The following is a 27,937-nucleotide window of genomic DNA, read 5'->3' as shown; positions in this document are numbered from 1 at the left end:
CGCGGAGCCAGGGCGGGGCGGGGCGGGGCGGGGCGGGCGGGGCGCGCCGGCCGGACCACGCCGGGGGCGGGGGTGTCGGGTGTCACCCCCAGCGCACACCTCGGCCGGGGGCGGAGGGAGCGAACCACTGAGACGAGGAGACCTCCCCGGTCCTAGAGCGGAGCAGGAAGTGTCCCAGGGGAGGGAGCCGGAGCTCTCCGGCCCTTCCTTTCCTGCGCGTCCGGCGGACTCCGCGGCGGCCAGGCTCGGCGGCCCCCGCCACCGCCCCCGCCCCCGCCCCCGCCACCGCCACCGGGGACGCGCCTGGGCGGTGAGTGCGGCCCGAGCGGCCCGGGCCCCCGCCCCCGCCCTGCGCCCCCGCCCCGGCCCCACGTCCCCGCCCCGGCCCCACGTCCCCGCGCGCTCCGCGTCCCGGCGTCCCCCGGCCCCGCGCCCAGCGCCCCGCGCCCGGCCGCCTGCCCGGAGCCCAGCGGCGGGGACGCGGGGACGCGGGGACGCGGGGACGGCGCGGGCGGGGCCGCACCGTGACACAGATGCCGCGTTTCAGGCGCCTCCGTGGCTCCCACCTCTCCACTCCCGGGCGCAGCCGCGGTGCCTGGATGAGCCAGGGACGGGGAGGGCCCCTGCGAGCGCGGGCTGGAAGGATGAGGAGCGGCTGCGGGACGCTTCCGCTGCAGCACGACAGATTCCAGTTAGACGCCGGGCGGGACTTCCAGGCGGTGAGGTGAGCAGCGCGGCGCTGGCGAGACTGCGGGAAGGGAGCGGGAGGGGACGAGGACAGCTGGCCCGGGCCTAGCCTAGCGTGCCCCCCGCTTCCTGGCCGTCCTCCCCCCGGAGCTGCTGGAAGCACTACTCCCCGCCCGCTGCCGGAACGCCCCCAGGAACGGCGTGAGTTGACCCCTTGGGCCTCTGCCCGGTGCCGGGCGACAAAGGCTAGCGGGCTGTCTGCTGGGCTGATGCCCGAGGGCGGGCGTCAGGCTTCGGAGGCCCTGCAGGTGTGCGGCGGGGGAGGCGCGCTGTGATCTGAGACAGCGTGCGGGGGAGGGGGGGGTGCTGCCGAGCCCATATCCTGATTTGTGTTACCTGGTTGCCCACCTGGCCTCAGTGCTCACCTGTGAAATTGGGGTGTTGGAGTCTTGCACACACTGGTGTCCACAGCTCTTCGAGGCCTTTCCCCATTTGCTCTACTTTGCTGGAGTCCCTGGGGCCACAGTGGTGGCGTTTGGCCACTGAGGTCACCCTGGGTGTGTGCCCCGAGGAGGTGCAGATGGCAGCACCCCACCTTGGCCCCTAGAGGACTTCACCCCGGTCGGAGATGACAGGGGGCTGCAGGGTGGCGGCAGGGTTGCAGGCCAGGGCGACCGAAGTAGACCCCAGAGTGTGCTGCTCAGACTTTGTAGTGAGGGAGGGAGCTGTTTTTAAACATGAAGGTACTTTCTCTGGGTCCCCAGGGTGTGGCCGCAGCCTTGGCCTCTCCCCACCCTTTGTCTGTTTCATCCCATCCTGTCCACTATGCTGCCTGGGGTTCCTTCCCCAGGTCGGACGCCACTGCTCAGGCCTGGCCACCAGCACGGTTGACTTCTGCTCCTGGATCTGCTCAGAAGGCTCCTCCCAGGCATGCGCATCTTTGTCTTTCCAGCTCCTCTTGGAAAGGTCTCAAGGACCAGGACAGCGACTTTGGCTCCAAAGCCTCAAGATAGCAGCCCCCTGGGCTCCTGCGTCTCAGGTCCTGCCCAGGAGGCCCTGGCCCCCGAAGGTACCACAGAGCCTTCATTACACCTGTCTCCTGCACACGGCCCTGCCCGTGTCCTGTCCTGCGCTTTCCCCCCAGACTCCTCACCTTGTGTGTCACCCAGCTCCGGGACTTACGTGCTTGTACTGTGGAATGGTGTTGGGGGTGGTGGCATGCTTCCCTCTCTGTGTGTGCGAGGAGCAGGCATGCTGATGCCTCTCACATATCCCAAAGCTTCTCCCAGGGGCTGGTCTGGGGGCTTCACCACTCTCCCCATCAGCACCCCCATAAACCTCCCACAGGAGACCAGAACGTTGAAGCCAGTGATTTTTGTTTGGAAATAGGGTCGTCTTCTGCTGCTGACCCCCATCAAACCCCATCATGCCCACAGCCCTGTGCCCCCGAGTCTTGGCTCCAAAGGAAAGCGAGGAGCCCAGGAAAATGAGGAGCCCACCCGGAGAGAACCCCAGCCCCCAGGGGGAGCTTCCCAGCCCTGAATCCTCCCGCCGCCTCTTCCGCCGCTTCCGCTACCAGGAGGCAGCGGGCCCCCGGGAGGCCCTGCACCGCCTCTGGGACTTGTGTCGGGGCTGGCTGAGGCCCGAGAGACACACCAAGGAGCAGATCCTGGAGCTGCTGGTGCTAGAGCAGTTCCTGGCCATCCTGCCCCGGGAGATCCAGGGCTGGGTGCGGGCCCAGGAGCCTGAGAGTGGCGATCAGGCCGTGGCTGCTGTGGAGGCACTTGAGCGGGAGCCAGGGAGACCCTGGCAGTGGGTGAGTGGAGGGTGCTGAGCGGGGCGGGCCAGGAGGCGGGAGGGGAGAGGCAGTGTCTGCGTGCCCTGGCCAGGCTAGGAAAGTTTGCTAGAGCTCCGGGCCTCAATGAGGCCCATGCTGGGGCGTCCATCTCTTGAGAAGGTGGGTTTCCTCCTTGACGGGCCTGACCAAGGGTGTGGTCTTGTCAAGCTTCCTCACAGCCCTGCACGGGGGTCTAGTTGCGCCTCCTGCAGGCAGCAGGCCCAGGGAGGGAGGGTGCTTGGCCAGTGTCCAGCATAGCCACCAGCCCCCACCTGGTCAGCTAGCCCTGAAAAGCTCTCTCTGGGGTTGCAGCTCAAGCACTGTGAAGACCCCGTGGTGATCGATGATGGGGATGGCCCTCCAGACCAGGAGCAGGAGCGGCTGCCTACAGAACCCCAGAGCGACCTTGCAAAGGGCCAGGACACCCAGCCCGTGGCGCTGGCACAGGGCCCTGGGCTCCCAACCAGACTGCAAGGCCAGCTCAGCGGGGATCCAGGTACCAGCCCAGGGATGCCCCATGCTGGGTGCTTGGTGGGGGCCCTTGACTTCCGTGGGGGGAGCAGCCAGGCACCCTCACCCAGTGGGGTGTCTTGTTGCCCCCAACCACTTTCACCCCAGCTGAAAAAACAGCTGCTCTCAGGATTTGTTACAAAGTTGCAGGGGAATCTAAAACTGCCTCGGAGGGAACAGGGTGGCATTTTCAGGGCACGGGGCCTGAACATCACCAAGACACATTTGGCTGTCTGTAGGAAGAGTGCCAGTGGCCAGGGGCCGTGGTTTGGCAGCTTGAACCTCTAGCTGTGACCCAGGGCACACCGCAAGCCCCAGTGCCCCATGTGCCCTCGGCTAGTGATCATCACCCTTACTGGGTTCTTGGAGGGTTAAAGGGTTATGCCCACTGAGTGCTGAAAGCAGGAACCCCAAGCTGCCCATGAGTTTGTCAGGTGACCATCGTGGGCGGTTGTGTTGCTCTTGGGGTGAAGGCCGTGCCCTCTAAGGTGTGAGGGTGGGTTGGGGTGGACTCGCCCCAGCGTCCTATCATTAGATCTCCGAAGAAGAGCCGGGAGTGCCTTGGTGTGACTCACACACGTGGGCCTTCAGAACACAGGCAGCGCTTCAGTTTGGGGGAAAAAAAAAAAGCATATTAGTTTTCTGTGTATGTGAAGTTAGCATGAGTTCTGCATACATCATCTGCTTCCTGCTTGAGAGTCGGCGTGCTGGGCTGCTGTCCAAGCACAGACACTGTGCAGCCCAAACAGAAATGTGTGTTCTCCCTGTCCTGCAGGGTGTGGACAGGGCTACCCTCTCGCCAGGCTCCTCTGCAGGGCTTGTCACCGACTGCCTGCACCCTGGTCTTCACTGCCCGAGTGTCCGTCTGTGCCCTGATCCGCTTCTGCAAGGACCTGGGTCCCTGGAGCAGGGCCACTGTGTGGCCGCTCCGCGGGAGACTTTATCTCTATATGTGGTCCTACCACGAGGGTTGGAACCTCACCTTGTGGGTGTGGGAGGCACACCGTGAGGCCCATCACGCAGGCCTGCAGGAAGCAGCCATCCTCGCCGCCCTGCACGTGGCCCAGGTCAGCCTGGGGAGGGTCCTCGGGAAGATGGAGAGGAGCGTCGGGCACTGCCACAGCCTAGACACACGCCTCCTGGTGAAGTTCTGGAGATGCCAGTGGCCGCGGCTGGGCTTTGGTTCGGAGGGCCAGCACTTGTATCTCCCTGAGCAGCAGCACATGGACAGGTTGTGAGTCAGATGTTGGGAGGATCTGGGACATGCTTCGAGGGTTTCTCATTGGGATGAGGCTGCAGTAAAAGCCAGAGTTCCCGCTCATGCTGAGCTTCCCGAAAAGCCAGCTTTTCCTGGAGCCTGGAAGGTTTCCGGAGGGTTGGCATGGCGTCCCTGTTCTTCTGTGTCGTGGGTCAGGTAGGCAGTGGCTTGGGGCACTGCCCAGAGGGCAGCAGGTGTGAGCGCGAGTACAGACCCCTGGCCTGCACCCCCTCACATTGGATGCGCACCTGTCGCTGCCGGCTGAGCTGGTTCCTGCCCAAGTCTTGCCTTACTGTGTGGGACACTGCTGTCCCAGGCCTGAAAGTGAGGGACGTGGGCCTCTCATGTCCGCTCTGGTGGGGATGTCACACGGGACCCTGGGTCAGCCTCCTGGATGTGCTCCCTGCGCACAGACGGTGGCGGAACTTCCCAAGGCTTCCTGTGGATAACATTCCGGGCAGAGGAGGGATGCCCTCCTGGGCCGGAAGGGGGGGAAACCCTGCATGGAGGCGGGTCGAGCACAGCCGCTGCCCCTCCCAGAGCTCCCATAGTGACAGCCATCCCCCTCTGGGAGCTCGGCAATGCTGAACTCGCGCGGTCCACGTTGATGAGTCCGTGGTCATTGCCGACAGCTGACCACCTTGACCTTGATGCCGTGGAGCTTGAGCCTGTATTTCCCCAACCTGGGGGGGCACTGCGGCCCCTGCTCCCGTGGCAGGTGGCGGAATGCTGCAGTGCCGACGTGCTCACAATGGCGCGCAGACTGGCCAGACCACTAGGTTGCGTGCCCTAAGTGGACGCAATGCTGGGGAGGTGACGTTAAAATGAAATATGAGCATCACACACGCACACAGCCCGACCCTGGGCACTGCCTGCAGAAGCTCCCTCCTCACAGGCACTGAAGGTGTCGGAGATCCATGAGGGCTGCAGGTAAGTGCACGTGTCCCCCACAGTCGGCCCACGGAGAAGGAGACACACACGGTTCTCTCTTTCAGTCCTGCAGGATCCTGGCCTCCTGGACGCGAACCTGAGGGACGCCCAGCAGGTGATGGCCCTGCAGCTGCCCTCGGTGAGTGATGTTGCCAGGGCCCCTGAACCTCGCCGCTGCCATCTGTGCCAGCGGTGATGGTGACAGTGCAGGAGGACACGTGGCCTCCACCCCTGCGCTGTCCTCTTGGTGTCCCCGGGCTCCCCGCTGTCAAGGGCACTGCACAGCGGATTTGCTTCTGTCCCCGTGGTCATGGTGACTGTCCCAGAAGTGCCCAGGGGCGTGGGGAGAAGGCCCAGATCCCCTGTACCAGGCAGGGGCTCTCCTTGTGACGCTGCACAGGGACAAGCCCAGCTCCCTCTCAGATGTCCTCAAGTGGACGAATGGTCCCATCCACTCCTTGCCCGTCCCTGCCTCCCCGTTTCTCATCAGGCCCCCTTCATTGTTCCGATCCTTCCCGCTGGCTGGCGCACGATGTGGCAGTCCCCTGGGAAAGTGGGTGACATGAAGTGTGGGCCTCACGGGTGCAGGATGGTCAGAGGGACCCAGGTTTGCCCTCCGTACCATGTGTTCCATGTGACTGAGGCCTGGGAGCAGGGTCGGCATAGGGCAGGGAGGAAGTAGCCGGTTTGGGGCATCAGCACGCATGCTTGGCCCTGCGGTGTCCCATGAAACAGGTCAGCAGTGACCTGTGGGGGGTGGGTAAACCCACAGTAGAGATCAATACATTTCACCCGAACGACATGCCAGAAGGGGCCAGAAGGGGCCATGACCTGCCTGAGTTCCCGTAGGGCACACAGGATTCCCCCCAAACAGGGTTTCCGCTCAGGCTGCTGAAAGTCACCACCACCAAGGGCTTAGGGTGCCAGAATCGTTTTAATAGTTTTTAAATTTGGGGGCCTCTGGTGGCTCAGTCTGTTGACTATTGGGAGTCTTCATTTTGGCTCGGGTCATGATGTCGGTGTCCTGGGGTTGCTTAGCCCAGAGTCAGCCTGTCCCCGTCCCTGTGCACCCTTGCTTCCACCTGTGCTCTCTTCCCCCTCCCCCCCCAGATACAAAAAGATAAAACCTTAAATAAAAAACTTTTAAGGTTTTTAATTGTAGTGAAATACACATTGCATTAAATTTATCGTCTTAACTATGCTTAACGTACAGCAGTGTCTGAGCATCCAGTGGTATTGTGTATGTTCACCCTGTCCTACAGCCCTGCTTCCAGAACTTTCTCACCCTCCCAGTGGAAACCCCTCACTTATTAGGTAACGGCCCTGTCCACCTGCCCCCAGCAACGCGGGCCGTCTTTTCTCTGAATGTGGCTGTTGCACCTGCACAGCGTCTGTGTCCTGGGCTGGCTGTGTCCAGGCGTGGTGGCCTGGAGCTCCAGCCACGTGTGTCAGCCCATGGGCTCTCCTTCCTGGGGCCGAGCGCTGCCACCTGCTGTGTGTCACGCACCCTGTGCACTCCCTTGTCGACGGGCCCTGGGTTTGCTTCGGCATCCTGGCCACTGTGAACATGGGTAGGCGTATGGCTCTTTCTGTGTACTTATGTTCACGTGGGGAAGGGACAGGGCTGGCTTGTCTCCATTCTGCTGAACAGCCCTGCCTCAGGAAACTCCCGCAGAAGGTCCCCTCCAGCTGCTGACGGGGATGCATGCGCCCTCGAGGAGCATCCCGCCGAGGAGCATCCCGCCGTGCCTTGTGTGGCGAGCCCACGTCTGCTCTGTCCTTAGCTGCCCGACCAGGGGGTAGCTGCAGTCTCTCCAGTCAGGGAGCTGGGGCATCGATGCTTCGAGCCTCACCGGATCTGGGTTCCACAGCTCATGCGGTGGAAGGACCTCTGGCTCGTGGCCCGTCAGGCCTGTTCTGCACAGAGCTGGTGTGGGTCATGGCATGTGGGCTGTGGCAGGAGTGAGGCTGCTGCTCTGGGATGAATGCTCAGGCTTGTGGTTGCTGGGCTATAGACTGAGGGGTTAGCATCATGAGAAGCAGCCATGTGTGTTTCCAGAGAGGCCATGGGACCCCCCTTGCCCTGTGCAGCGTGAGCAAGGTCTACTCTGCGTCCTGGCCGCTGTTGGCACTGGGGGTGGCCTGCCGTCTCCACTTGGTGTGCGGGGTCCTTCCCTGCGCAGCAGCTCACATGCTTGCCTGGCATCCACCCGTCCATCCTCTTCCATGAGATTCTTCTTCGTGACTTGTGCCCGAGTCCTAATTGGATGGTTTGCTTTTCTATGGTTATTTGCAGGGCTCCTTCCTCGTCCTAGATGTTTGTGCTTCACTGGGTGTGTTTTGTGACTGTTCACCCTTGTTCTGGAGCTTGGTGTCTCAGCCCCTTACAAAAAACCTCCCTTTTTTTTTTTTTTGTTTTCCTCCCAGGTTTCATCCATTTGATTTTACTTTATTTTTATTTTATTTTATTTATTTTTTATTACAGTTGAAGCATGAAAGTTTTTAATTTGGATTTGGTCCAGGCTCTCAGTGTTTCCTTTTAAGGATTGAGGTTTGTTGGTGTAATGGTTCTGTCCCAAGGACTCCCTGCTGTGCTTTTCCCTCCACATCACAGCCTTGCATTTGACCCCTGACCTGGGATGCGCTAGCCTTGTGCCTCAGGGCTGGGACTTTGGTGGAGGAGGAGGAGCAGGAGCAGAAGCTGGAGCATCTGGCCTGCCAGTGGCTGTCAGGTTGCTCCACCCGCTGTGTGGGCGTTTGGGGGGGTCACGCTCCTCCCTTCCTCCTTCAGGTGCATTTGCTCCTGGGTCAGAAGTCACTTGCATGCTGTCTGTGGATCTGTTCCTGGGCTTTTCACTCTGTCCCCACCTGCTTGTCTCTCCCTGAGTCTTGGATGTGGGCACTCGGATTCCTGTCATCCTATTTTTTTAAATTATTATATCAATTTAGTCCCGCCGCTTTTCTGTGTAAATTTTAGAATAAGCTTGATCCTTTCTACAAAAAGTCTTCCTGATATTTCAGTAGAAGTTCTGTTAAGCCCTTTTATCGGTTTGGGGAGCGCTGACATTTGGCCCCTGAATCATTCTGTCTGCAAATGTGCCTACCTCTCTCTGGGCCTCTCTCCTGTTCTTTCTTTTTGTTTTTTTTTAAAGATCTTTTACCTTTTTATTTAAGTAATTCTCTACGCCACACATGGGGCTCGAACCCACAACCTCAAGATCAAGAGTCACGCTCCCTAATGGAGCTGGCCAAAGGTACCCCGCATTTACGTATTTCTCCCTTGATTTTTTTCATCAGAACTGTGTACTTCTCAGCATACAGCTTCTGTACATGTTTTGTTATATTTATTTATTTATTTATTATTTATTTTTAAAGATTTTATTTATTTCAGAAAGAGCAAACATGAGTGGGTGGCGGCTCAGAGGGAGGAGCGGACTCCCCGCTGAGCAGGGATCTGGATGCAGGACTGGATCCTGGGACGCTGGGATCATGACCTGAGCCGTAGGCAGATGCTTCAGGGACAGAGGTGCCCCCTCGTTAAGGGTTTCTGTATTGTACTCCTGGGATAGATACTGATCTTCACAGTCTGTCACTAACTATCAGGGCGATTGATGCTGGGCTCCTGATGAATCAGGATGTGTCCCCTCCCATTTTCTGACAGAGATGGCTTATGAATGGTTTGATTCTTTGGCTGGGTGGTAGAATTGGTAGTGGAACGGGAAGACTGGAGATGTGGTGGGGTGGGGGGACGTGGTGTTGATTACAGAGCCGAGTCCTCCGTGGTGGCCCAGCTGGCGCTGCCTGCGGTTGGCTGCTGTTGGCGAGCGCTCCTCAGACTGTGGGCTCCTTCCAGGACATCATCGTTGTTCATCTCTATCCCCGCTGCGTATTGGCAGGGTGTGTGATACCCTGCTTCAGCTCTGACACTGGAAGTGGGCGCCTTCTCTGTCAGTCTTGGATGTTTTCAATGTTACTGGGCTTTTCAAAGAACTAATTCATTGTTTCATTGATTTTTTTTTTTTTCTCTTTTGCTTTCAGTTTCATTGATTTCTGCCCTGTCTTTACTGTTTTCTTCTTCCTGCGTGCTCTGGGTGTATTTTGCTATTCCCTTTCTTGGCTCTTGAGGTAGGCGCTTCGATTATTGATTTGAGACTTCCCCGCACACGTAGGCATTTTAATATAAACATTTCCGAGCTATAAATGTGCCTCTGAGAACTGCTTTAGCTGTGTCCCACAGACTGCAATATGATGTAGCTTTACTTTCACTTATTTCACTGTATTTTTCCATTTCCCTTGAGCCTTCTTTGACCCAATCGTTATTTTAAAATGGGGTGTTGAATTTCCAAAGGCTTGGAGATTTTCCTGTTATTTCCTACCACTGATTTCCGGTTTGATTCCACTGTGGTCTGAGAACACGTGGTGTATGACTTCAGCTCTTCCTCCTTATGGGGAATGTCTCCCCTCCTTCCAGGATGGGGCAAGACAGCTGTGGTCTGTCTCAGTGTGGGTATGTGTGCATTGGAAACCGCGTCCACACTGCTGCTGGCAGTTGGGAGGCCCAGAGATGTTGATGGGAACCTGCAGGCTGTGCTGCTGTCCAGTCGTTCTGTTCCTGCTTATTTTGTGTCACTTGTTGAGAGTCAGGTGTTGAGGTCTCCAGCTGCAGGAGTTCCTGCTTCCTGTTTCCAGCTTCTGGTTTGGCTAGTACACACAGAGGATTGCAGGGCCTCTTATTATATAATGTCCATCTCTAATAATTTTCTTTGCTTTAAAGTCAAGTATATCTGGTCTTAACATATCTGCTCCTCTTCCCTTTGATCAGTGGTTGTATAATGTGTATTTCCCATCTTTTTTCCTTTAGCTTGCCTGTACCATTATGTTTGAACTGAGTTGCTTTTCCTTTTTTTTTTTTTTTTTTTTTTAAGATTTATTTATGTATTTGAAAGAGTGTGAGCTGGGGGCAGGGTCAGGGGGGTGGACAGAGGGAGAGGGAGAAAACCCCAAGTAGACTCTGCCTGTGTTCTCTCTCTCTCTCTCTCTCTCTCTCTCTCTGTCATAAATAAGTAAATCTTTAAAAAGAAATGATAAGGGCAGCCCGGGTGGTTCGGTGGTTTAGCGCCGCCTTCAGCCCAGGGTGTGATCCTGGAGTCCCGGGATCGAGTCCTATGTTGGGCTCCCTGCATGGAGCCCACTTCTGTCTCTGCCTATGTCTCTGCCTATGTCTCTGCCTCTCTCTCTGTGTCTCTCATGAATAAATAAATAAAATCTTAAAAAAAAAAAAGTGATCACATTAAAATATAAATGATTTAAAGGCATCACTTAATTTTTTTTTTTCAAGTAAACTCTACATCACACACAGAGCTTGAACTCAGGACCCTGAGATCAGGAGTTGCATGCCCTTAGGACTGAGCCAGCCAGGCGCCCCACATTCATCAGTTAAAACACTGCAATTGGCAGAGTGGATTAAGAAACCTGACCCCCCCCCCAAAAAAAAAAAAAAAGAAAGAAACCTGACCTAGCTATGTGCTATCTCAAACTCACTCCTGGGGCACCTGCATGGTTCAGGGGATTAAGCCTCTGCCTTCAGCTCAGGTCATGATCTCAGGGTCCTGGGATCGAGTCCCATGTCAGGCTCCCTGATCAGCAGGGACTTTGCTTCTCCCTTACCCTCGCTCAAATAAATAAAATCGTGAAAAAAAAACAAACCCTCACTTCTGTGGTACCTCAGTGTCACAGTTGGTGAAGCATCCAGCTCTTGGTTTCGGCTCCGGTTGTGATCTAGGGTTGATGGGATAGAGCCCCGAGTCTGGCTCCATGCTCAGTGCCCCTCCCCACACTCTTGGCAGAAGGAGAGACTCTCCAGCAGACTCCCTGCTGAGTACAGAGCCAACCCTGGACCTGAGATCATGACCTGAGCAAAATTCAAAAGTCAGATGCTTAACTGGCTGAGCCACCCAGGTGCCCCCATTTTCATGTAATTATTGATGTGTCTTTTTCCCTGTTCTGTTCCTTGTTTCTGATTTTTTTCTTGCTTTCCTGTGGGCCACTGAAGCATTCTGTAGAATTCCATCTTAATTTACTGTAACTTTATGAAAGTATTCAGAAACACTTGCTGATGCTGTTAAGGCAGACTGTATTCAGGGCTGTTGCCGGGGATTTGGGTAGCACCTCAGAAACTTTGCAGGGGAGGAGAGAGATGGAGCTCCACTGCATAGCCGAGGGACAGGGGTCAGCAGACAGAACACGAGTATGAGAAAACATCAGGGATGGGACAGGGCTCTGGCTAAATCACCTCAAGGGGTTCTCCCTAAAGACAGGCCAAGGGACCAGGGAAATAACTTCACCTCAGGGAGCACGTCGGTGAGGAACCGGTGGGACACCAGGGCTTCGCAGGTGCAGTTGGACGGACAGGTCAGTGTTCTGGGTAAACCTAGGTTTATTCAGAGATGCACAGATGGCACCAGGAGATTCAGGAGGCTGAGCAAAGAATGAGAGACCTTGTCAGAGGTGCCATGGAGGTGATGCCCCGGGTACCACGTCCTGTATCCCTCAGGGCAGCTGCGGAGGCAATGCCCTGGGTGTCCCATTAGGTATAGACCTGACCACGGCCCTCTGCTCCCTCCTGTTCGCACACTGATTGGAGCAGTTCCTGCAAACACACAACAGCTCCTGCGGGTGTTAAGGCGCGGGTGCGGCTCAACAGTCACCGTCACCTTGTAGGTGGCCAGCATGAGCACCCCCCACATGTCCTGCTTGCCCTCCCAGGCTCCCACGGCCTTCCCATCAGGTGCACTGACGATGTGCCTGAGCTGGCCTTGTCCCCTTCATTCCCGAGGTGTCTCCTGCATTGGGGGCCCAAGTGGCTGCTGTGGTCAGCACCTAGGGTCTGTGGGCTGGGCCTCCGTGTGGCTCCGTGCGTCCTCGTCTTCGGCTAAGCCGACCTCGCCCCCATGGGGATGGAGTCCATGTTTCCTGGGGACTGGCAGGGTACTCGGTGCTCACAGGCTCTGTCCAGGGCATGGCACGGATTTTTCCAGGTGAGCTGTGTGGGCCCCCCATGCTCTCGGCTCCAGGGCCTGCGTGCATTTGCAGGCTCGGGAAGCCCGAGGTTGCATGTCACCCATCCCCTCTGAGCTGCCTGTGTGCACGGTAGGGCTCTGCACATGCCACTGTGGAGTGTCCGCTGCTGCTAGCTGCACTCCTCACATCTCCGTCTGCTTTTGTCAGCTCATGTCTGCTCATGTCTCCGTCTGCTCTCTCTCCCCCACTCGTATTGCTTGCGGCGGTTGCTCTGTCCTCATGGTTGGCAGGGTCTATCCTGCGTCCCCTCCTCTCTGCTGCGGAGCTCGTCACTGAGTGCTCAGGATTCCAGGTACTTCTTATGATGTGTTTCCCATTTTCATTCACTTTCAGATCTTTCCGGTTCTTTGTGTAGCATGTGGTTTTCTACCAAAATACGGAATTTTCACTTGATGTCATGAGACCCGAGTCCCCGTGAAGCCTGTCCAGCAGGGTTTTCTCCTCTTGACCGTGGTCCAGCAGCAGCCAGCTGGGTCAGCATATCGTGACCCTGCAAATGAGGGTAGGGGCCAGGCCTGCACGGGGTCCCCTTGCGCTTCCGTGGGAGGCTGCTCCCTGGGCAGGGCTGAAGGGATGGAAGCCCTGGCTGCCCGCCCAACCGACCCCAAACTACCCGGTGTGGGCTGGTGAGGGTGGATGGCTAAACTCGCACTAGCTCCTGCGGACTATAGCGAAATTAGGACTTGGTAATGCTGGTCCCCCTCCCAGGTCACGTGGGTGTTTCCTGAATCCACGGCCCGGGATCTCCGTTGTTCTTACATGAGTTAGCAGAACGTATGTGTGCTGTGTGTTTGAGAAGGATGCAGGAGTCTCTGAAAACCCATAAGGAGAGGCACACAGTCCCAGTTTCCTGAGCGGGTCTCTGGGTGTCCGTCAAGTGGCTTCCAGACTTTTCTGCACCCCTTGTTTGTCCACTGCTGGGATCACGCGCAGGGTCCATGGGGAGCAGGGTCCGTGGGGAGCGCAGCTGCCCAGCAGGAAGCGTGATCCCTGTGACTCGGAATCCCCTGGCATCTCACTCCGTGGCCGTGTCACACTGTGCATGGCGGGTGGAGCAGGACCCCCGCAGCCGGCCCCGGGGCTCGTGTGTGCATCCCAGACGTTGCGAGCCCCCTCTTCCAGGTTTGGGCCCTCACCTGTCCAGGGGTGGAGGGGAAGAAACCCAGACATCTCTCTGTAATCCGGTCCATCTTTCTGTCCAGAACCTGCAATCCACGGCCGTCTGGAGGCTCTGAGTCCTTTGCCGTTTCAGCTGCGCTGGCACTTAGAGTCTTTTCACATGACTAGACTGGGGAGAAAGCATCTTCCCCCACTCTGCTGGGTCTCCGCCTGGGGCGCAGCCCGGTGACCCGACCGCAGGCCAGTGCGCATGAATAAACAACGTGCTTCGTGCTCTTGTGGGGGCCCCATGGAAACGGCCTGCAACCCCCACGCAACAGTCAGACCTGTGGGTGGACGTACCCTGTCCCCATGGGCAGCGCGTTCATGGAGAAGCATGATGACAGGAGAGGGGCGGAAGCTTCTGGGGTTGGCAGCTGTGTGACAGCAGACACGTCTGGAGGGTGGTGGGGCGCTGGGCTGCTCAGTCAACTACGTTGTCTCGGGGCCAAGAGGAGCGGTGACCTCTGGGGCTGAGGGCTGCTCTCCTGTCTGGCCAGGGGAGGCGTGGGGGCGCAACTCCAGGAGGACACAGGTGCACAGACGAGAGGGAGGGTTGACAGCCTTCTCGGTGACCTTGTGTTCTGGCCACACTGTCCTTGTGCCACGCAGCATGTGTGGGGATGGTGTGCCAACCCCCGTAGGGACCCACAGGAAGCCATCCTGCAAGCCCAGGGCCTCTCTGTGCTGAGAGGACAGGCGGCCCCACACAGCCTCTTCCTGGGAGTCCCCTACGGAGGTGGTGGGCATCTGTGCTGCAGCTCGGTGGCTCCCGTGTGCATGTGAGAGACCAGGAGCTCCCCCCGTCCAAACTCCCAGCTCGACTGCAGATGTTTCTGACGTCTGTTTTGCAGCAAGCATCTTACGTGGGATAGATTGCAGGATCGGGATGCACATGCTGCAGGGTCACCCTGGCCCCGTTGTTCCCCCCGAACCTCTGCAGCCTACACACCCCTTCACCTCCATTCACACCTCAGGCAGCTGCTTATGGAAGCAGGGTGCATGTGTTACGTGCTGGGGGTTTCCTCCAGAGGCGATGTGCATCCAGGCTCATCCCTCGTGTCCACGTGTCCCCGTGGGCCTTCCCGGGCCTCACTGGGCCTTGCTTGGGGTTGATGTCCCTGTGACAAGCAGGACACCTGCTGTGTGGTGTCCACCTGACTGCTGGGGTTGGTGTCCACGTGATGGTTCCACGCTCTTGGTTCTTGTGTGTCTGCACTATTCATCCTCACCAGGGTGGTGCTTGAGGATGCTGTCGGTGTTTGTACTTTTTGAAATCCAATTTTGGGGGCGCCTGGGCAGCTCAGTCGGGTAAGCGTCCAACTCGATCTCAGCTCAGGTCTTGAAATTAGGGCCGTGAGTTCAAGCCCCATGTTGAGCCCTACACGGGCCATGGCACCTACTTTAAAAAAAATCTAATTCTGAGCTGTAATTTGTATACAGTACACCTATTTAAGAGTCAGGCTAAAACTGTGGAAGGAGCCTTGGTGTCCACCGAAAGATGAATGGATAAAGAAGATGTGGTTTATGTATACAATGGAATATTCCTCAGCAGTTAGAAATGACAAATACCCACCATTTGATTCAATGTGGATGGAACTGGAGGGTATTATGCTGAGTGAAGTAAGTCAGTCGGAGAAGGACAAACATTATATGGTCTCATTCATTTGGGGAATATAAATAATAGTGAGAGGGAATATAAGGGAAGGGAGAAGAAATGTGTGGGAAATATCAGAAAGGGAGACAGAACATGAGAGACTCCTAACTCTGGGAAACGAACTAGGGATGGTGGGAGGGGAGGAGGGCGGGGGGTGGGGGTGACTGGGTGACGGGCACTGAGGGGGGCACTTGACGGGATGAGCACTGGGTGTTATTCTATATGTTGACAAATTGAACACCAATAAAAAACAAAAGATTTTTTTTTAAAGTATGGTTGAATTAACAAAAAAACAAACAAAAAAAAGAGTCAGGCTAGGAGAGTGACACGTGTGTGCACACATGTAATGATGGCCCCGGGCAGGGGCATCTGCATCCCCTGGAGCTCCCTCGCCCGGCCCTCCCTCTGTGGGCCTGAATGTGAGCTTCTCTCCTGGGATTTCACGTAAATGGATGTTACAGTGATGGCTCTTCTCACCCGCAGCCCACAACCCAGGCACCACCCTGGTGCCCGCATCAGCAGGTGTCCCTCTTCATTGCCCACAGCAAGTACAGCCAGGTCACCGTCCAAGGGCATTTGGGTCCCTGCTGTTTTGGCTGTTCTGAAGGAAATTTGTGGCACTTATGCGCATTTGTGTGCATCTGTGTTTCTGTTTGTCTTGGGTAATGACCTAGGAGTGAAATTGGGCGTAAGCGTGGGATCTGTCCCAGGAGAGACAGCAGATCCCTGCCTAGTACCACTCAGGCTCCTCCCCAGGGCGGGAGAGCCATCGCCACACCTCCCCCATTTCCTGGGATTCTCATTTTCTTTGAAAAAGTAAAAGTTTGGCCATTGAAGTAAGTACCTCATTAACAGTTTAGTTTGCATTCCCTCCTGGCAGGGGAAGGGTGTGTGGGGGTCGTTTCCTGTGTCCTCTGCGGCCCAGATGTCCCCCATCTGCAGGATTGTGCGACACCCAGTGCGGGACTGGAACTCGTGGCTGTGACCTCAGGAGCCACCCGCTCTGCCTGAGCCAGCCAGGTGCCCGTCCAACTGTACTTTAGGAACTGCTCACCGTCCCCCATTCGTCCAATACGCTCCTGAAGTGCGCTCTGCCATTGAGCACTCCCGGCTTGCTGCTTTAATGAGGTCTTTGGAAGGTCGATCATCTTTCATTTTCATGACGTCCAGTTTATCTTAATATTTTTTCCTTTTGACATTTATGCTTTTTATGTCCTAACAAACTTTTGTCTGCTCCAGCGTCGCAAAGAATGTTCTGGAATGTGGATTTTTGCATTTAGTTCTTTGATTCGTTCCTACTTGTCTTTTTCGGTTTGGCATCAGGCGCAGGGTTATATTTTCCTGTGTTGATATTTCCTTGTTAGTCACAACTCAGCAAAAAGATTCTGCTTTTCCGACTTGGTGCCTTTGTCGAAAACCACCCCTGTGTGTGTGAGTGTCAGGCTAAACCTTGGCTGATTTGCCCTGTCGGCTCCGATACAGCACTGCTCCAAGTGTAGCGAGGTGTGCGGGGCTCAGTGTGGCCGTTTCATTCTTTGTTTTCACAATCCCTTCAGATGCTCTTAAGTGCTTTTCTTGCCTGTACAGCTTCCAGAATTAGTGCCTTGCGGTCTTGTGCACAGGGATTGTGTGGGGCTGACATAGGTCTCTGTCTTGGGATGTGCAGACATCTAAGTGGCACGCAGCCCACAAACCTGGTGAGTCCTTCGTGTGTGCAGGTGACACGCGTAGTTTGTATGCGCGTTCCTCAAATCTGGAGGGTGGTGATGTTGTCATAAGTGCTCTGATCCTCTTTTAAATTTCTTCATCCAGTTTCTTGTATAGAGCAGAATAGGAATGCAGTTGATTTCTGTGTCAGGCTGGCCAGCAGCCTTGTTAAGGTCACTCGTCGGTATAAGACCTTCCCAGAAGATTCCAGCGGATTCCCCATTTTGGGGTTCTGGGAATTTTGCCTCTACACTGAGGTGACAGTGAAAGCGTCATAAAGGGGATGCAAGGGGGCTGTGGGCTGGACCGTGGAGCGGACATGGTGCGCCGGGAGGTGGGGGGGGGGGGCAGCTGCCACTCGGGGAAGGTGAGGCCACGTGGGAACTTCGTGAACCTCCCTGTGTAGTACCTGTGTGTGATGGCATGTCGCCGCGACTGGGGTGGGCCACCTCAGGGCCTCAGCACCCAGCCTGTGGCCACGGAGGCCCTCCAACCTTACTCAGGCTTCCAGGGCTACAGAGGGCTGCCTGCAAGCAGCCTCTGCGTTTCCCTGACAGGTGCACAGCAACAGGACTATGGCATCTGGGTAGGGGTGTTGGCCCCACCCCCTGCTGGATGGGTGGGTTGCACCATCCCTGCGCAAGCCTGAGCCTGGGGGTGTTCCCTGGTGGCCAGGCCCCTGGGATTGGGGGCAGCAACTGCCTGATGGCCTGGGCTGGACCCCCAGTGGCACCATCATCCGTTTGTGGACTTGTTAGATCCTAGATGAGACCCGTGCACGAACCCCTAAGAGAGAGAGGAGCAGTGATAGGGGAACTGGGATGGAAGGCAGGGACCCCAGGAAAGGAAAGGTTCCCAAGAGCCAGAAGCAGGTTTGTTTCCAGGAAAGTGTCCTGCACTGCACACGTCAGAGGAGGAATATGATTGCGGGTGGGTGGCTGTAGGACCTACGGAACAGACAGGAGTGTGGGAGAGCTGGCTCCCAGGCCTCCACAGGCTCACCCTGGCCCTGCTGCTGCTCAGTCTGGGAACTGAGTCCTTGGGGGGTGAGCGGAAGGCCAGGGACAAGGGGTCCTGACCCCTTAGGTGCCTGCAGCCTACCTGCTCGCCCGCAGACCCCAGACCACCCTGGGGAGAACTGGGGCCGTGGGGAGGAGGAGGAGAGGGAAGGGCAGGCAGGGACACCCCTCAACCTTGTGGGCAGGACTCCCCTGCATGCCAGGTCATTAGGCCCCAGGGCTTGGAAAGTCCCCAGAAGTCCCCAGACAATCAGAGGACAGTCCTGGGGCCAGGGTCCTCTGAAAGTGGGGTGACCCGGTCTGATATGAGACAATGAGATCGGGGGGTGGGGGTGACCCCGGACTGCGGGCTCGTAGACAGGGGTGAAAGGACGGCATCCAGTGCCCAGGAGCGGCCTCTGGCCCATAGTGATGATGCTCACAGAGTCATAATGAGATCTCACTCGTCTTTCCCAAGCATCATCAAACTGAGGACACTGATACAGTTTGTTAGACATTTTTTCATAGTCAAGATGGACTTTCTGTCATATATTTTCTTTTTTGGCTATGTGGCTTTTTGTTGATGGTCTAGAAGGTTCCAAGGGTCACGGGCCTTCCTTCCATGGACGGCCTAGTTCGTTCCCATTTGTCCAACTTTCATCCACACTCTTTCATTACATACTCAGTGTTTCCCTGAGCCCGTTATTTTTTTTACATGGTCTTTATTTTTATTTTCTGAAAGCCATTGTTTCCCCCTTTCAGTTAAGGGTTTTTTTGGTTTTGTTTTGTTCTGATTTTTTTTTAAGCAAAAATTAAAAAAAAAAAAAAAAGACCCATGAGAAAATAGAAAAATAGACAAAAAAAATAAGCATTTCGAAGTAGACAAAAGCAGGTTGGCCAGTAAACCCCAAGAAGGTTCATGGAGAGCAGGGTCACCCCAGGTTGGAGGCAACCACACGGCCCTGACAAGGAATCTTCCAGAAATGGAGGCAATGAGGCAGATGCAAGGACGTTTGTTTAAAATACCATGAACTCTTTTTCTAAAACCGATGTATATTATACAAATGTCTTACTATTTGGTTAACTCAAGATGGAATTTTACTTTAAATCCTTTGTAATGGGAACACTTTGTGGAGAAATACAACCATTATTCAGCTGACATCCAGTGAAAGCTGTACATGGACAATTTGTGCAAATGTCTGTGTCCATCGTGACACTCCTGATACACGTCCTCACTCACATGCCCAGACAAGTATCAGCTGCACCGGCAGCTCTTCCACACTTTACTTCTCCCAAATTTTGTCTGAGTTACAAGGTTCCAGGTTATTACAAACAAAAGGAATAATTTTTTTAAGATTTTATTTATTTATTCATGAGAGACCCAGAGAGAGAAGCAGAGACATAGGCAGAGGGAGAAGCAGGTTCTGTGCAGGGTGCCTGATGTGGGACTTGATCCCAGGATCCCGGGATCACGACCTGAGCTGAAAGCAGACACTCAACCACTGAGCCACCCAGGTGCCCAAAAGGAATAATTTTTAAATGACATTTATTGTTACCATGAATCCTTCTGTCATGTTACTGTCCATTTGCGGACGACTTCTTTATTTTTGTGGGATCCTGTAATTATATGCAAATACCATCATGTTTCAAGTTAAAATGAACTTCAACACATTCCCGTGGCCCATGACTCCCAAGTGTGAGAAAAGAGTCCCCTTCAGCCCTCATGCGGGGGGTGCTCCCAGTGCAGGAGGTGTTTGCCTTCCCTCACCGCAGTGGGGCGCTTGACAGCCTGGCTGCCGGCAGGCGTGGACAACACGTATAGGCTCCCTGTTGGCCCCCCAGGACATGTGGGTGCCCACCACCTGAGCAGCAGTAGGAGGGCCCATGCCTGCGTGTCCCTGGCCGCCCCATGGGGCACCCTGCAGTGTGTGAGGCGGATCTCATGCTAGAACCGGGGAGCCTCCCCGCTCTGTCCTGTGGCTAGTGTCCCCTCTGCACCACAACCCTCCTCCCCACCCCCTCCACCCCAGCCCTGGCTGGCTCTGCCCTGAGGCGTCCCCACTGTGCTGTGCTTTCAGAGCCGCCTGTCGCCCTTCGAGGACATGATCTTCTGCTTCTCACAAGAGGACTGGTCCCTTCTAGATCCTGCTCAGACGGGCTTCTATGGAGAGTTCATCATTGGGGAAGACTGTGGTGTCTCACTGCCTCCAAGTAAGACTTCCATCCTCTGTCCTGAGACCAGGGAGCCAGTGTCACATTGATGTTCACCCCCACCCCAGGGGCACCTCACAGATCAACCACATGTGGTTCAGGCTGGCCTGGCTGGCGAGTGCCTGGTTCCTGGGGAGTCCTGCGGGAGGTACCCCGGCCCCACCTGCTGGCCCCAGCCCCTGCCGACCTGTGTGAGTTCCTGGCCCCCAGCCCTGGTTCCTGGAGCAGCACGTGGCTGATGGACGTGTGTCCCCCATCTGCAAACAGGTGACTCGGCCACCCAGCTGGCACTTTCCCAGGGGGAGGACAGTGAGCCCCAGGTCCCTGAGTTTCAGGACCCCCAGGGGAAGGATGTGGCCCAGGCTTCTTACTTGGGTAAGTACGCTCTCCACGCCCTGCCCTGTCTGCAGCCCCATGTCGCCCCTGCATTCTCGGGCTCCGACATCTCTTGCCAGACAGAAAACGGGATTGCAGTTTTCCCTGGGGATGCGGTTGTGGGTGGGGGGTGGTGATGGTGGTGGTGCACAGCACTGCCCTCACCAGAGACTAGGATGCGACAGGATCCGCCCTCTGTGCTGTAAGCAGCACTGGGCTCAGGCTGACCAGGCGGCCCTCCCTGATTGAGGCCACGTACTCCCCAGAAGGCAGGTGGGGGTTTGTGAGGACACTGAGGCATGGAGAGGAGCAGGGCCTCGTGGGGCTCAGGGCAGGCATCCTCCCCGCTGCTCCCTGCCCCAGGCTCCGTGTCAGCCGAGCTCACTTCTGCAGACCCCGGGCCCCAACGCCTTGCAAGCTCCGCTCCTTCAGGAAGTGAGGTGTGCGCTATCAGCCACACCCCACAGCCCCTGCCCCCTGAGCCTGTGAAGCTGGCAGGGAGCACACCAGTGCCCCCCACCCCAGAACAGGCCTGCAGGTCCTGTGCCCCACAGGCTCTGTGGCTGCATGTGGGGTGCAGGACTCAGACACAGGAGGCTGGAGCGGCCACAGGGGTTGGGACCCAATGGGCGGGATCCACAGTCACCACCTTCCGCACCATGTCACGGGGTTGGCCTCGTTCATGGAGTTATGGCCTCCACCTGGAACATGAGCCCAGGGCTATTCAGACTGCAGCCTGGCAGGGCAGAGCAAGGCAAATCGATTTTTCCATTTTCTTTTCTGGAAAGACTTTCCAAGTCTTCAGCCATTCCAGGTAGAAGAAAGACGGAAACGAGACGAGCTCCAGGTGCCAGAGTTCCAGACCTGCCAGCAGATGGCCCTGGGTCAGAGTACCTGCCCAGGTACCGGAGGGCATGGGTGTGTGTGTGTGTGTGTGTGCGCGCGTGTGTGTGCGCGCGCGGGGTTATCCCGGTGCCCATGAGGTCTTGCCTACTGCTCCCTTGGGTTATCAGCTGTGTGCCCTGATGGCTGTGCCAGGACCCCTCAGGCAAGGACACCCCCTCCGTGCCAACCTGAGCGTGTGGAAGGGGGGCTCCGGTGCTGCTGTGGGCAGGTAGGAGCTGGAAGGCCGGGTGTGTGGGTATCAGACATGAGGGGTGCTCCACCTGTCCACTGGGCAGCCGCAGTCCACACAGTCAAATAGCCATCCTGGTGGCTGCTGCTTCGCACGTGAACCACCATGCTCTGGGGGTAGGTTCCCTCGGCTGTGGGGACTGAATAACGCGTGGTCACTTTGGCCCATGAGGCCTGGTGGAGGCAAGGTGCGTGTGGTCTGGGGTATTTCCGTGGCCCCCTCCCTGCAGGCGTCCCCGTGACAGCCTGCACCTGCGTGCTCAGTGGGCACAGCCTGAGCAGTACCCACAGCGGCACTGAGCATCCTCGTCGACTCCCGCCTGCACCCCTGTGTACGGCCCCTTCCGCACCATCAGAAGATGGACACGGCGGGGCGTCATCAGCCCTGCTCCCGGCACCAGGCCCTGCACATAATCTGGGAAGTGCAGGATGCTGGGGTTGTCAGAGAACAGGGGCAGATGCTGGGTTTCCAAGCACCTTGCTGGCCTTGGCCTCTGAGGTTACAGCAGGCACCACACCCACCATGTGCACATGGGGATGCTCCCCGTCCCGACCTGGTACTGCCGCCCCGGGGTGACTCGCTGTGTTGGTGCACGTTGCCTCGTCCATACATGGGACACTGTGCTGTGGACGGTCCGTGTGAGCTCAGTACACAGCAAGCAGATGACCCACCCGACCTAGGTGCAGGCTGCGGCGGCTCTGCTGGTACAGGAAGGCGACATTTCCCTGCCAGGATTCTGGAGCTCGGGAATTGCCAACCCCAGAGCTCAGGGGGCAGTGGATGTGGGGCTATCCGTGTGTCATTCCACGGGGGCGTGCACATGCCTGTCCTTGCGCCTGCTGGCGCACCCCTGGGTCCCCATGCTCCTGCAGGGGCTCCTCCACGGCTGTGTGGAGACCCCGCGACCTCTTCAGGCCCCACCGCTCAATACCGTAACATCAGGATCAGGGCTCCCATGTCCCCAAGCCACAGCAGGTCCCTCTGGGAACCTCCCAGGAACTCAAGGTCCTGCGCCCCAGTCTCTTGCCTCTTGTGTCTTTGCACGTAACTCCTCCCTCTTTTTAAAACCTTACGTGTCTCCCAGCGCATGTTCCCACACACACATGTTTTAAAAATATAAATATATTCATCATGTCCTTCTAGGGCTTATTATCTCATAGGAAAGCCTCCCCATTCCAGCACCGTGAGGCTGCATTTCATACGATGCCTGGACTTGTATTTCTTGGCTCTTGTGCACCTCTGCTGCCCTCGCGGAGATTCGTTCCCACAAACACGCGCTCTGGCGTCTCTGTTCTTCCCCTAGAGCACACGTCCGCGTCACGGCGGCCAAGTGCTCTGGGCATTGGGGATGAATTCACATTAATAGCACGTGGACCCACACTTGGCCCTAGTTTCCCTACAGAAATCCTAAGGCCCCGCATTCCCTGACTTGCTCCCCTGTCGCCCTCGCAGCCCCATCTCATCTCTGAGGGTCTCTTTGCACCAGTGTGTTGATGACACACAACTCTGGGGTCTCTTGTCCCTGCCTCCTAGAAGGTCCCGTCTGTTTCCGCCGACTTCCTGGGCATGATGGACATCACCCTGCGGCCACCCTAACAAAACAGCAGAGGCTGTGAGGCCTAGGCAACAGACAGATTTCCCAGGAACTTTGAGGCCACATGGTTTGGGGGGTGGGAGTGCGTGGCCTGGATGGCTGTGTCAGGTCATGTGTGCCTTGGTATCGTGTCACAAGGACACCTGCTGGAGGAGGGCCTGCTCAGGTGACCTCGCCCACACAGTCACTCACACAGGACCGGGCCTTGGACTCCTCTGAGCTTGCCGCATTCCGCCCTCAGCTCCCCACAGTTCACGTGCCCTTTGCAGGCCACACCCCCACTCTCCCCAGACATCCCTGCATCTCTTCCAGCATCTGCCCCACAACACATCCCACCCAGATGTCCTGTGGCTCAGGGTTTGGTGGGACCCCAGGCATGTCCCCCTATAGCTCCAAGCATGCACTGGTCTCTCCACCTCATCCCCAGAGGGAGAGACTGGGGAAAAGAAAGGCGGGTGGTTTCCAAGCAAGTGTGGCATCTCCAGGGCAAATCGTGACACCAAGAGGCCAGAGCATAACAGCGGGCCCAGGGTGCTATCACCATGGGCTTGTGAACACTGCGGCAGCCCCGTCCCTCCCCTGGCGGCCTCTGCACCCCGTCGCCCCCTCCAGCAGCCTCTATGCTCTGTCTTCTGTACATGAGGAAGGGCCCAGTGGCTCTGCTGGCCTGGCCGAGTGGGCTGACTGCCTCCCCCAGCTCCTCCCACTCTGGAGGATTCATGGCACCAGCAGCATCCCTGCGCCACACAATTTGGGCTCAGCACTGGCCCTCGGGTAGCTCTGGTCAGGACGTCCGACAGGCACACCCTCCACCAGTGCCCCTGGACGGCCTAGTGTGGTTCCCTGAGCAGATCACAGCCCTCACACCTGGTCCTTGACGCTCACCCGGACCCCCGGTGTTCTCTCCAGAACGCCCCTGCCCACTCCACTGTGGATGAAACGGGACTTTCCAGGGATCCTGGTGTCTTCCCAGCCCCGCTGCATGCTGTGTGCGGCCCTGTCTGCCATCCTCTGGGGAACAAGGTTCCCCATGCTCCCCACGGCCCCTGGTCTGCCCGCCCTCGGCTCTGCTAACCTCACGACTTCTCCTCCCTCCGGGGATTGAATCCAGAACCAGGCCTCTGCCAGCGCCGCTGCCCATTCTGGACCTGCGTCTCGCATTTCACAACAGTTGGGACTGGGGGGAGCCCTGGGTGTGGGTGGTGGGCTGGAGCCTCTTGCCAGGCACTGCACAGTCCCCCCACCTCTAGGAGCAGACGCGGGATTCATCAAGTCTGCTTCACACTGGGTCATAAAGTCCAGAGCTACTGGCCACCAGCCCTGTCAGCTGGAGGGTGGGTCTCAGAAGGACAGGTGGCACTGGAGACCGGTGACCCTAAGGACAGGTGGCCTGGGTGGTGGGGACATTGGCACAGTGACGCTACCTCCCTGTACGGCCCTGAGCCTGGCATGTGTCACCCAGGTTTGCTCGTGTGGCAAGTAAGAGGTCACCCAGTTCTGTCCAGAGCAGATGGGGCTGTCGGTATCAGAAGGGTCATGAAGCCCCTGGAGCATTCACTTGCACGTCGCCTGGTCGCGGGCACCATCCTGCTGCTGCCTTCATGGGATACAGGGTCTCTAGGGTCTTTCTCTCTCCTGAAGTTCTTAACGCCCCCGATGCACATCCACGGCCAGAAGGTAACACTGATAAGTAATAGGGCTCTCAGCAGTGGAGAAGAATAAGGGGAGGGTCTTGGGGCTGAGTGGGAAGGAATCCCAGCCGGGCTGGAGCTGGCCCTGCACTGCTGACCTTGCCCATGGCTTTCCCGCAGCCGGAGGTGACGCACTGACCCCTGAGAACGGCCTGGATGAGGAGGTAACCATCGAGATCATCCTGTCCAGTTCTGGGGATGAGGACTCCCAGCTCGGCCCCTACTGCACGGACGGGTCACCAGGACCCACAGAGAAGCAGCACGGCCTCCCCACGTCCCGTCGGAGTGGCGCTGAGGCTGGCAGCGAGATGCCGACGTCCTCCTCCAAAAAGTCCTACATCTGTCCAAACTGCGGGAAGATCTTCCGCTGGAGGGTCAACTTCATCCGGCACCTGCGGAGCCGCAGGGAGCGGGAGAAGCCGCACGAGTGCTCGGTGTGCGGCGAGCTGTTCAGTGACAGCGAGGACCTGGATGGACACCTGGAGATCCACGAGGCGCAGAAGCCCTACCGCTGTGGTGCGTGTGGGAAGAGCTTCCGTCTCAACTCCCACCTGCTGTCGCACAGGCGCACACACCTGCGCAGGGACCGGGGGAAAGAGCTCGGAGGCTCCGGGGCGGCCATGGGCTCCGGGGGCGCGGGCCCAGGCGTCCTGCTGGCCCAGGGCGCAGCCGAGCTCAACGTCCAGTGCTGCGAGTGTGGCAAGGCCTTCCAGCGGCCAGACCACCTGGCGCGCCACCGCAGCAGTGCGCATGGCGAGGACAGGGCCCGGCCCTTTCAGTGCCGCTACTGCGTCAAGAGCTTCTCGCAGAACTGTGACCTCCTCCGCCACCAGCGTCTGCACATGAAACGCCGGTCCAAGCAGGCTCTGAACTCCTACTGAGGGGCCCGTTGGCGGGCGCGCGTTCCTCCAGCTGCTCGGTACTGACCTGTCCCGAGGCCCCGGACCCCTCCCGCCACCTCCACCCCCTCTGGACAGAATCGCCTCTCCTGCCCTTTGCTCTCAGGTAGAAACGAGATAGCGGCCTACTGAGCATTTGTTGTCTCTGCTGTGCCAAAAAGCAGGGAGGGCTTGTCACCACCGGCTGTGATCCTAACGCCGTCCGGGCTCTTCAAGGACCCCCTCCAGTGTTCTGAGAGGGAAGGACTGGGTCGTCCCTGCCGTGTGTCCGTGTGTCCCTTGCCAACACTCCATGAATCCCCGACCCACATCCTCCCCTCCCCACTGAGGTTTGGAAATTACTGCGCTTGTGTGACAGTGGGAAGGCCGGGGTCGCGTGGGGGTGGAGCCTGCCCTGTCCTGGGAAGTCTGGGTGGCCGTGGGGACAGCCCAGCATTATCAGGAGCCACATGGGCTGCGCAGGGACCTCCTGCCCTCTTTTTCGCGGTGCTGTCAGCTTATGGGGGAACGGAAGCTCACGAAGCAGAGCCCACGTTTTAAGCTGTGTGGCACGCCCTCCCCAAAATGCGGTTTCTCCACACCCTGAAGGCCCTTGATAAGGCTCTTGGTAAAAGGTCGTGGGTTGGGAGTGTGGTCATCGTCGTGTGCAAGGCACTTGAGTGCCCGTCCCACCCACCGTGTCCAGAAATGGGGAGCTGGGCCCTCAATGTCACCTGGGCGAGGCGGGCAGGGAACTTGGGCTCACCTGCCGATTGTTTTCCTTTACTGGGGCCCATGGCGTAGAACCATGGACAGGCATGGTCTCCGTTTTGGAGGCAAAGCCCCAGATCCGAGTGTCGCAGGACGGAGGACCTGTGTCCTGTTCCCTCCAGCTGGTGCTCGCTGGCATTGGTGACACCGCAAGACTTGTGGAAGTGTCACCCCGTCTGTGCTACCTTCACATGGTGTTGTGTACCTGTCTCCAAATTTCCTTTTTTGTGAGGACACCAACCCTAAGGCCTCTGCTTCTGAGCCCAGAGTGTTCCCACGTCCACCAACGACAGCTGCCATGGTTTTGTTTGCACATAAGGTCACGCAGACGTTCTGGGGTCCTGGGGTTAGGACCCTACGACTTGTGGTGGTTGCACCCACAGTTCACCCCCTGCCACTAGGTGGTCCTGCTGTGCTGTCCTTCCCAGTTCTCAGATTTCAGGCCCCAGCGCCTGGGCACAATAGCCTGGAAAGTCTGCAGCCCTGATGGTGACCTGGGAGTGACAGCTGGTAGGGGAGCCTCAGGCAGCAGGGACGGTCCTGATGTTCTGGATCGTGAGCAACTAAGACCAGCAACCAGGCAGGTGTTCTGTGTCATTTGTATGTCCGGTCCTGTCCCCCACCAGGTACTTCATCGTCACATGCAGATACCACGCCCCCAGACCCCGCGAAAGAGCTAAAAGGTCCTGTAGTTAAGCTCCGTGCCTGTGTAGATGCACCCCTTGCCTAGGAGCAAGAAGTGCGAGAACACCCTTCGGTCAGACCCTCAACGATAAATAAACCTTTGGGGCTTTTCATTTCTAAAAAGTTGGCCTTTTTACTGATCCGCCAGGAAAGGGGAGAAAACCCAAAAAGTCTTAAGGCTAAGAGCATGGAAATTACAAATAGAAGCCAGACACGTGCACCCATCTGCCTGTGCCCTCATCCGAGGTTCTGTCACTGGTGGTGAGCATAGCAACTCACCCACTTCACACACTTGCCTGAAAGCATCGCTCCACTTACTTATTTTATGTGTAAAATTGAGTCATAAGTAGGAAACAACTGGGGCGTAACAGAACTGACCCCTACCTACAAAGAGGCTGTGCATTTCCTAATGTCCCTCCGTATTGGGAGGCCACCTCCCACTTACTGACCGAAAGCCGTGCAGGGCGCCTAGGAATCAGGAGTTGTTGCCCCGGGACGCTGTCCTGGGTGGTGGAGTGAGAATCCCAGGTTCACCCTGTGCACTACAAGCCCGGGTTCCCTGCGCCGGGGGGTTGCAGACCCAGAGCTGGCCCACCTGCCTCCACCCTCACCCCTCCTGCCGTCCCTGGGGCCAGGCGGGCATCCGAGGTGGCAGCTGTGCCCCGAGGTTCAGAGACTGCGTCACTGAGAAGCATCTCCGCCCTCCCTGTGCCTCCCATCCTTCTGTATTGTTCCCACGAACTGAACAGGTGCATAATAAAATCTCACTGAATTCA

At 57.4% G+C, this 27,937-nt stretch overlaps 1 protein-coding gene across 2 annotated transcripts; it reads left to right on the top strand.

The window, feature by feature from the left end:
* Positions 1-89: 89 nt before the first annotated feature.
* Positions 90-27,937, top strand: ZNF496 (zinc finger protein 496). Of its 2 annotated transcripts, none has more exons than XM_077908490.1 (10): positions 90-310; positions 548-724; positions 1,640-1,756; positions 2,077-2,503; positions 2,837-3,020; positions 5,288-5,361; positions 19,901-20,033; positions 20,301-20,408; positions 21,197-21,310; positions 24,949-27,937. In XM_077908490.1, exons 4-10 carry the CDS (start codon positions 2,114-2,116, stop codon positions 25,707-25,709), a joined length of 1,764 nt encoding a protein of 587 aa, XP_077764616.1. In that variant the 5' UTR covers positions 90-310; positions 548-724; positions 1,640-1,756; positions 2,077-2,113; the 3' UTR covers positions 25,710-27,937. The 2 variants fall into 2 exon arrangements, with proteins under 2 accessions (XP_077764616.1, XP_077764615.1); XM_077908489.1 differs by having other exon boundaries at positions 1,538-1,756.

This window comes from Canis aureus, chromosome 9 (assembly GCF_053574225.1).
Source record: "Canis aureus isolate CA01 chromosome 9, VMU_Caureus_v.1.0, whole genome shotgun sequence".
In the NCBI taxonomy this organism is placed as follows: domain Eukaryota; kingdom Metazoa; phylum Chordata; class Mammalia; order Carnivora; family Canidae; genus Canis; species Canis aureus.
This window is presented reverse-complemented; position numbering and strand designations above follow the sequence as displayed.